This window comes from Vigna radiata, chromosome 9 (assembly GCF_000741045.1).
Source record: "Vigna radiata var. radiata cultivar VC1973A chromosome 9, Vradiata_ver6, whole genome shotgun sequence".
NCBI classification, from domain to species: Eukaryota; Viridiplantae; Streptophyta; class Magnoliopsida; order Fabales; family Fabaceae; genus Vigna; species Vigna radiata.
Genome location: NC_028359.1, coordinates 14,386,780 through 14,394,024, shown reverse-complemented (window position 1 = coordinate 14,394,024; position 7,245 = coordinate 14,386,780). Strand labels below are relative to the sequence as shown.

At 32.0% G+C, this 7,245-nt stretch overlaps 1 protein-coding gene across 2 annotated transcripts; it reads left to right on the top strand.

The window, feature by feature from the left end:
- Positions 1–640: 640 nt before the first annotated feature.
- LOC106773782 (solute carrier family 40 member 2) lies at positions 641–6,658 on the top strand. 2 transcript variants are annotated; one of them, XM_022786410.1, is made up of 9 exons: positions 641–822; positions 1,320–1,470; positions 2,052–2,248; positions 2,534–3,013; positions 3,282–3,453; positions 3,652–3,789; positions 3,928–4,038; positions 5,788–5,911; positions 6,264–6,658. In XM_022786410.1, exons 1-8 carry the CDS (start codon positions 707–709, stop codon positions 5,908–5,910), a joined length of 1,488 nt encoding a protein of 495 aa, XP_022642131.1. In that variant the 5' UTR covers positions 641–706; the 3' UTR covers position 5,911; positions 6,264–6,658. The 2 variants fall into 2 exon arrangements, with proteins under 2 accessions (XP_022642131.1, XP_014516018.1); XM_014660532.2 differs by lacking the exon at positions 6,264–6,658 and having other exon boundaries at positions 5,788–6,091.
- The last annotated feature ends 587 nt before the right edge of the window (positions 6,659–7,245 follow it).

Here is a 7,245-nt window from a genome sequence, read left to right as displayed (position 1 = left end):
GGAAGAAACCTAGAGATGCAAAAGAAACTTTCTATGTGTTTTGAAGTGTGAAATTTCAAATCATATTCTCTTCAACTTTATAATGACAAAAAAGAAAATAGTGTTAGGTTGGATTTATCATATGTTAAGATATCATATATACTTATACTTTTCTTAATGTTGATTTATTCAGCCAAGTGTCTAATTGTCTAACACTCAATACCTGGATCAGGTCACTGATTGAAGCAACTTCCACAACATTGAAGTGTACAGATGAATCCATCATTTTATTATATAGCACTTTAAATATAAAATACATTTAAATAATATTAAAAGAAAAACTTCTTTTACTTATGCATCCTTCTTTAAATAAAACTTACACGACATCCTATAATGTTTTCTTCTTAGGGTATATAATGTATTATGTTGTTCACCTAATCTTATTATAGATCATAAATAAATTAATTTCACTAAAATATTTTAAAGTTTCAAAAATAAAAGTTTCAACACAGATAAAACCTCTTTAAGAGAATTGCGTCACTCTAATTTCTATGTGCTATATTATTCTATTATTATTATTATTATTATTATTATTATTATTATTATTATACTTTTTTTTATCACTGACTATCATTATCAAATGGGGACGATAACATAAACTGCATGCTGTTGCTTGTCTAGAGTTTAATGGTCAATGGAGTGAGTGAAAGGTAAGAAAGAATCTGATATGGAAGAAAGCATCACATTGACAAGAGAGCCTTTTCTTGCCAAAGAACAGCAAACTTCATCTTCTCTGATCAAGCATTTGTATATTGGTCACTTCTTAGCTAGATGGGATGCCAGGTTTTCCTTTCACCTCTCACCATTGATTTAATTATTTGAACTCAAATATTATTGATAGATAGGCCACTGATAGCTATTGTTTCCGGTGCTTAATTGATTTCATTTTTACAAGAATGCAAAGAAAATTTTCCTTTTTCTTCTTTGTAGTTTTGGAAATTATCCTGAGTAGGAAAATGGGTTTCTGCCCTGTTACCAAAGCGGATGAATTGAAATTGTTGTTTGTGCTATGAAATGATAAATTTTTTTAGTGGGATGTGTGATTTAACTGTATCAATTACCCTTAATTGTACCAAGCTGGGAAATAGACCACATTAGATAAAGATATAATATACATGCATGGAAGGTGTCTGTGAGTTAGTCAGTCAATTAGGATCATTTTTTCTTGGCTTGGGAGTTGAGATTTTCAAAATCACTGTTTCCTAGGGATTGGGCTGCGCTATTTTGTTTGGTTTGGTTTGGTTTTTGCTACTAAAATTCATTGTGCATCTGTGTTTCAGGATGTGGGAATTCTCTGTTGGTTTATATATGGTCAACATATGGCCAGACTCTTTGTTGTATGCTGCAATATATGGTGCCATTGAGTCTGCCTCCATTGCACTGTTTGGCCCCATAATTGGAAGATGGGTTGATAAGTTGTCTTATGTGAAGGTGTGAGCCCAAAGTATTACTAATTAGCTTATATGCTTTTATTCAAGGACTACTAGTGCTTCTGACCTGTAAAGCTTTCTGTCCTTTTGCTAAAAGCTAAACGATAACTTAAGATTTTTTTATTCTACTTAATGGGTCCAGTATTGACAGGCTACTTTTGTGTTTGGTCTATCGTTTTTCAGCTTTACTATTATTTGTGTACGAATGAAGAAGCCCTATAAAATAGAAAGAGATGGGTAAAGAGAGGGTTATATAAGTGAAACAGCTTATAAACATGATGCCATAAATTTTGGTTAAGATGTGGCGTATAATTCTTTGCTTAAACCTTCGTTCTGTTTCTGGACTTCACTATCCATCAGATTCTTTAAGACCTTAGATTCTAACAGCATATGCATGTGAAATGCCAAAATCTTTTCAAGAATTATCTAAAGAATAAGAGATGAATAATTCAAAGATGAAAAAGAATATAGCAATATCTGACAGAGGTAGCTTTAGTTATTTAAATTTGGTTCTTAATTATTTGATGGTGAAGATCAAGGTGTCTTTGGTGAAATAACTCTGTCAGCATACTTTATTGGCAGGTTTTGCAGTTGTGGTTGGTGACACAAAATCTCTCTTTTGTTATTGCCGGGGCAACTGTAGTTGTTTTACTCGTCAACTCACCTTTGAAGTTTACAAATTTTTCAGTTTTCACATTACTGTTATGGACCATCAATATCTGTGGTGGCATTGGTGTGCTTTCTACCCTTGCCGGCACAATCTTGATTGAAAGAGAATGGTAAAATTAATTGTTTTCTTTACTACCTTTCAAATTTACAACTCAGAAGAATATTAATTATTCTAAGTTTCTTCTGGTTTTCAAGTAGTTTAATTGTGCCCAGTAAAGGAAACATGATATTTCCAAGCATGGTTACCACCTCTATTATGTCAGTTCAGAATGTAATGCCTTTGCTCATACTACATAATCTAATGTCTTTAAACTGAATTTTTAGGGGTGCTTAATTAAATGGAGAATAAATATTTTTGTGAAGAACATGATATTGTTCTTGTTTATATTATACAGGTTGTTAGTTATAGCGGAAGGTCAACCCCCAGAATTGCTGACAAAGATGAATTCAGTTATGAGACGCATTGATCTAACCTGCAAACTTCTTGCTCCAGTTATTACTGGGTTTATTATAAGCTTCGTTTCACTAAAAGCATCTGCTATAACTTTAGCACTGTGGAATACTGTGTCCGTTTGGGTGGAGTATTGGCTTTTCACATCTGTATATAATGGGATTCCAGCATTAGGCGAAAGTAGCCAGAGGAGGATGGCAAGACTATCACAAAGTGATCAACAAAGAAGCAATCCAACTTTGGAGGAAGATAGCTTGCTTTCTGTTACTGCTGGTAGCTCAGAATTGGTGGATAGAAAACACAGTAAAAAACTTCGTGAGAAGATCTCAGAAATTCCTTATGTTGCTGCATGGAAAGTTTATTTAAAGCAAGAAGTTGCCCTTCCTGGAATGGCTCTGGCTTTGCTATATTTCACTGTACTCAGGTGAAAGCCTGCAAATAAAGTGTAGCAAGTAAATATTACATGAAAAAAAAAAATACTCAGAATTAGCCTTTTCCAATAATGCTTAAAATATCTAGTTTATTTTTGAAGCTTGCCCTTTGAATTTTGTACTATTCTCTGTACGTAGAAACATGTCTTGCATTTTTTTGCTGTTTGTTGAGCATGAAGAGTTATTAGAATCAAGATAAAGATATTTTTCTGTTTTATATTCTAATAACAGTCATTGATAAAATTTCAATTTTTTCCTCAGCTTTGGAACTTTGATGACAGCCACCTTAGAATGGGAAGGTATACCTGCATTTGTTATTGGAATGGCAAGAGGAATAAGTGCTACGATTGGAATTGCAGCAACAGTTGCATATCCTATGCTACAGTCTCAAATATCAACTATTAGAGCAGGACTTTGGTCTGTATGGTCTCAGGTATAAATTAAGTAATGAATGGCACTAAAATGTTCTCTATAAATGATGAGTAACAGTCAAATATTATTCAATTTTATGTGAACTGAAAAAAAAAATGTATTATTGATGTAACAATAGTATATAGGTTGTTTCATTAAATGGGTTATTCCTACCGATCTGTTTTGTCCTTGTTTATGTATGTTGTGCATTAAATTGCAGTGGACTTGCCTCATTCCATGTATAGCTGCAATATGGATCCATAGGGGCTTTCTATCATCATATATTCTTATGGGAAGTGTAGCCATTTCTCGCCTTGGATTGTGGATGTTTGATTTGTCTGTGCTTCAACAAATGCAGGCAAGTTACCTTTATTACCTGGTGTTATTCAAATTTTCCTAAATATTTTATTTTTAAAATGTCTATGATCAATCACTGAAGTTCTTTCTTAATAGTCATCTTGGCCTCACTTCTCTTTCATTAATTTTTTTGGCATAGGATCTTGTTCCTGAATCTGATCGTTTGATTGTTGGGGGTGTCCAGAACTCACTTCAATCTTTGATGGACTTATTGGCCTATGTTATGGGAATCATAATTTCTGATCCACGGGTGAGTTTTTAACATCCATGTCCTACCCGAAGTATTCAATTTTTTTATATATACTTGCTACTTATAGGTTTTCCTTTAGGTCGTTGATAAAAGACTTTCTGAGTATCTCATCAATTTTCAACTTCTGACAGAATTCTCTAATTTCACTAACATCAAATTAGATCTAACAATAGGACCCCCAGTTAATCTAATTTTACAGCTGAAAATTTACTTTTTAGACAACAATTTGTCAGATGCATCTCCATTATTGGAACACTCCCAAGCTTTTGCACCACAACTGTTGGTTTTTGTTTAAGGATATAAGAAAAAAAATAGATCCAGGAAACAACATAAAAAATTATGGATTGCAAAAACCCTAAATCTTTTATTGAATCTGGCTTGTATTCATCGAAATAACTTAGAAATCTTGCTCTGTGATTGTAGGAGTTGCTACTGATAGCTGAATAATAATATATGAAACTAACACACTGACAACTAGAAACAAGATAACATACTCTTATCAATTTAATAATTGACATATTCAAAATGAAGTTAAAACTGCTTTGATAGTATCTAAGGCAGGTTTATAACACTCCTTGCATTGGAGGATGCAAACTCTAAGTTTCTCCCTCAAAAATTTAATCTGCTGACTCAGAATGATTTGGATCTTTTGTTCAAGAATAGTTTTCTCTTGTTGAAATACAATCTCTTCCTTTTGATATAATTGGATTTCTGCGTTTTCAACTTTTAACTTCTCAATCAACTCTAATTTCAATCATTAGTGAAAACATTTTATTACAGAACTTCTTATCTTTGTTTCAATAGTCTTCAACTCTAAATTCAAAGTTTTTAGACACTTCTCATCATGCTCAACCTTTTCAACTTTCACTAAAGCACATTTTGCTTCTCTAATGACGACATCATACTTCCTCTTCCACTCATCCAACTACTCTTGAGAAGACTAAGCTTGTTCCTTTACTTCTACCAACCTTGCTTCTGCAGCACTCCTTCTGGACTTGGGGGCTGCTACTATAGAACCAACTTGTTTTCTTCAGTTTCTTCTTTCTTGTGCCAAAATTGAGTTATATCCTCTTCTATTAAAAAATCAGTTTGCTCCTCTAATGGATTTAAATCAAACTTTTCTTCTTCATTCTGGAAAAATATCTTTGCCATAGACATCTTCAATTGTGCAGGATTTGTTTTCAAACAACACTTTATAACCCTTTTCAACTACTTGTCCAACGCTAATAAATTTTATCCACTTTAGGAACCTCCAACGCTTCATAAATGAACTTTGTACCTCAAGAGGTTGAGATTGCTATTTTTCCTTTACCTTTCACATTAATGTACTACTTCCCAAATCCAACTAGAACCTTTGATATAATTGCAATTGTCAAAATCCCTTGATTTATGCTGGAGTTAACATTTTTGGGAGATTTAATTACATTTCATAATTAGGAGGATTAAATGCTAATGGTATATTTTATATTTATTGTACAGGATTGTTGATCCTGAATTGTAGGGATAGATTATATCTATTATAAATTAGGATATTCTATTGAAGAGTAATTGTTCCTCTATTGTAGCCAACCCCAAGATTTCATTTGAAGATTTTATTTGTAATCATATTGAATAGCATCATGTGGTCATGTAGCCTACTTCTTGATAGGGCTTTTCAGTTATTATTATGGTTATTGCTTTGAATCTAATGCTTATAAGAAAATCTCAATTATGTTGGTCATGCTTCTTTTTATCTGTTTGACTTTTCAGGATTTTTGGAAGCTGACATTTTTATCATTTCTAGCAGTCACATTAGCTGCACTCCTCTACTGCATCCATGTATACCATGTGCGGAAGCACCTCTTTCACTTTGATCGTCTAAAGTGGAATTAAGGTTTGGAAAGCCATCTTAGGCAACAAATGTTTTAAGATTAGGATGAAGTTCTGTGCCCTTTGAAGAAATATATACATAGAGAGTGCTTTTAAAGAATTATTTTTGCGTAAGAATTTCCCTTAATAAATGAGACCATACATGTGTGATCACATAAATAAAGGTTTTCAGCCTAAAGAACAACTTCTCTTTTGGTATCTAAGGCGTAGCATATTTGTACCTAATAGGTAAGATCATTATCATTTTCATCATCTCAATTACTTCAGTTGATTACCCTTTTAAAGCAAATCTGATGCCAAATGCAACATGTGATGCAATAAAGAATGCTTGATATTGTGACCAAATCTTGTGACAGTTAAACACGGAAGAATTCAGCTCATAAGGAAGCATGTACAAGAGTTGAAACTCTGGAGACTGGTCTTTCTCCATTGTGGCTCTTGGATATGTTGAACAAATCACACCCAAACGTTTCCTTTGGTAGCTGTTCAAAAATCTTCAGTAACGTCAAATGGAAAGACTCCAACTGTTGAAGTCAGCAAAAGGGTGGAGTCAAAAGCTAATATTGGACTGAAATGAGTGATCAAACATCATTACACTTCCTAAATTTCAAATAAGTTTGTTAACATGACTACTTAATGTTAATGTGCTTGGTAAAAATATTCATCACGTCCCTTTTTTCACTTTGGATTAATATGATTGGAAATTTATTTGGTATAAGATGCCGAAAAAATGCTTAGAAATTCCAAGACTTTGAGTTGGCTTCATAGGTAACCTTCTGCACCATGCTTGGACCAAAACTATATTCTTTTTTTTCTTTTTATACACAATATTTTTTCTTCACCTATATTCTCTCAAAATGTTATCATGTTTAAAAAACAAATTAGCAGTTATTGTTAGAAACTATTAGTATAATTTAAAAATAAAACAAAATTCTACTGTTATAATTGTTTTTATGTTGAACGACTTTTTACATTTATTTTATTTTCACAATATTGATTACAAATTACTATTTTTTAAATTATATTAATTATAATGGACTCTTAAATCATTTTCTCTTAACTATGAATATCACCTATTTATATGAGGAAAATAAACAACAAACACAAGTTCATATAAAAATATTAATTTGTTCTATACTTCTTTTTAAAATATTGGTGCTCATAAAATTTAGGAATTATTAACTGCACTTGATCGATCTGTTATATTTTGGGATAAGTATATATTATTCTATTAGTACAGTGAAGATATTTTTTTATCTAAGAACAGTAATTTGTATGTTTCAATCTAAACTCTTTAATATTTTTTTATTTATAATTTTATCTTATATAATTATTGTT

Excerpts from the sequence above, each read along its gene's own strand:
- LOC106773782 (XM_022786410.1), top strand. The coding sequence starts at position 707 with ATGGAAGAAAGCATCACATTGACAAGAGAGCCTTTTCTTGCCAAAGAA. Across the intron at positions 1,471-2,051 it reads ATAAGTTGTCTTATGTGAAG|GTTTTGCAGTTGTGGTTGGT; the intron begins GTGTGAGCCCAA and ends CTTTATTGGCAG. Across the intron at positions 4,039-5,787 it reads TCATAATTTCTGATCCACGG|GATTTTTGGAAGCTGACATT; the intron begins GTGAGTTTTTAA and ends TTGACTTTTCAG.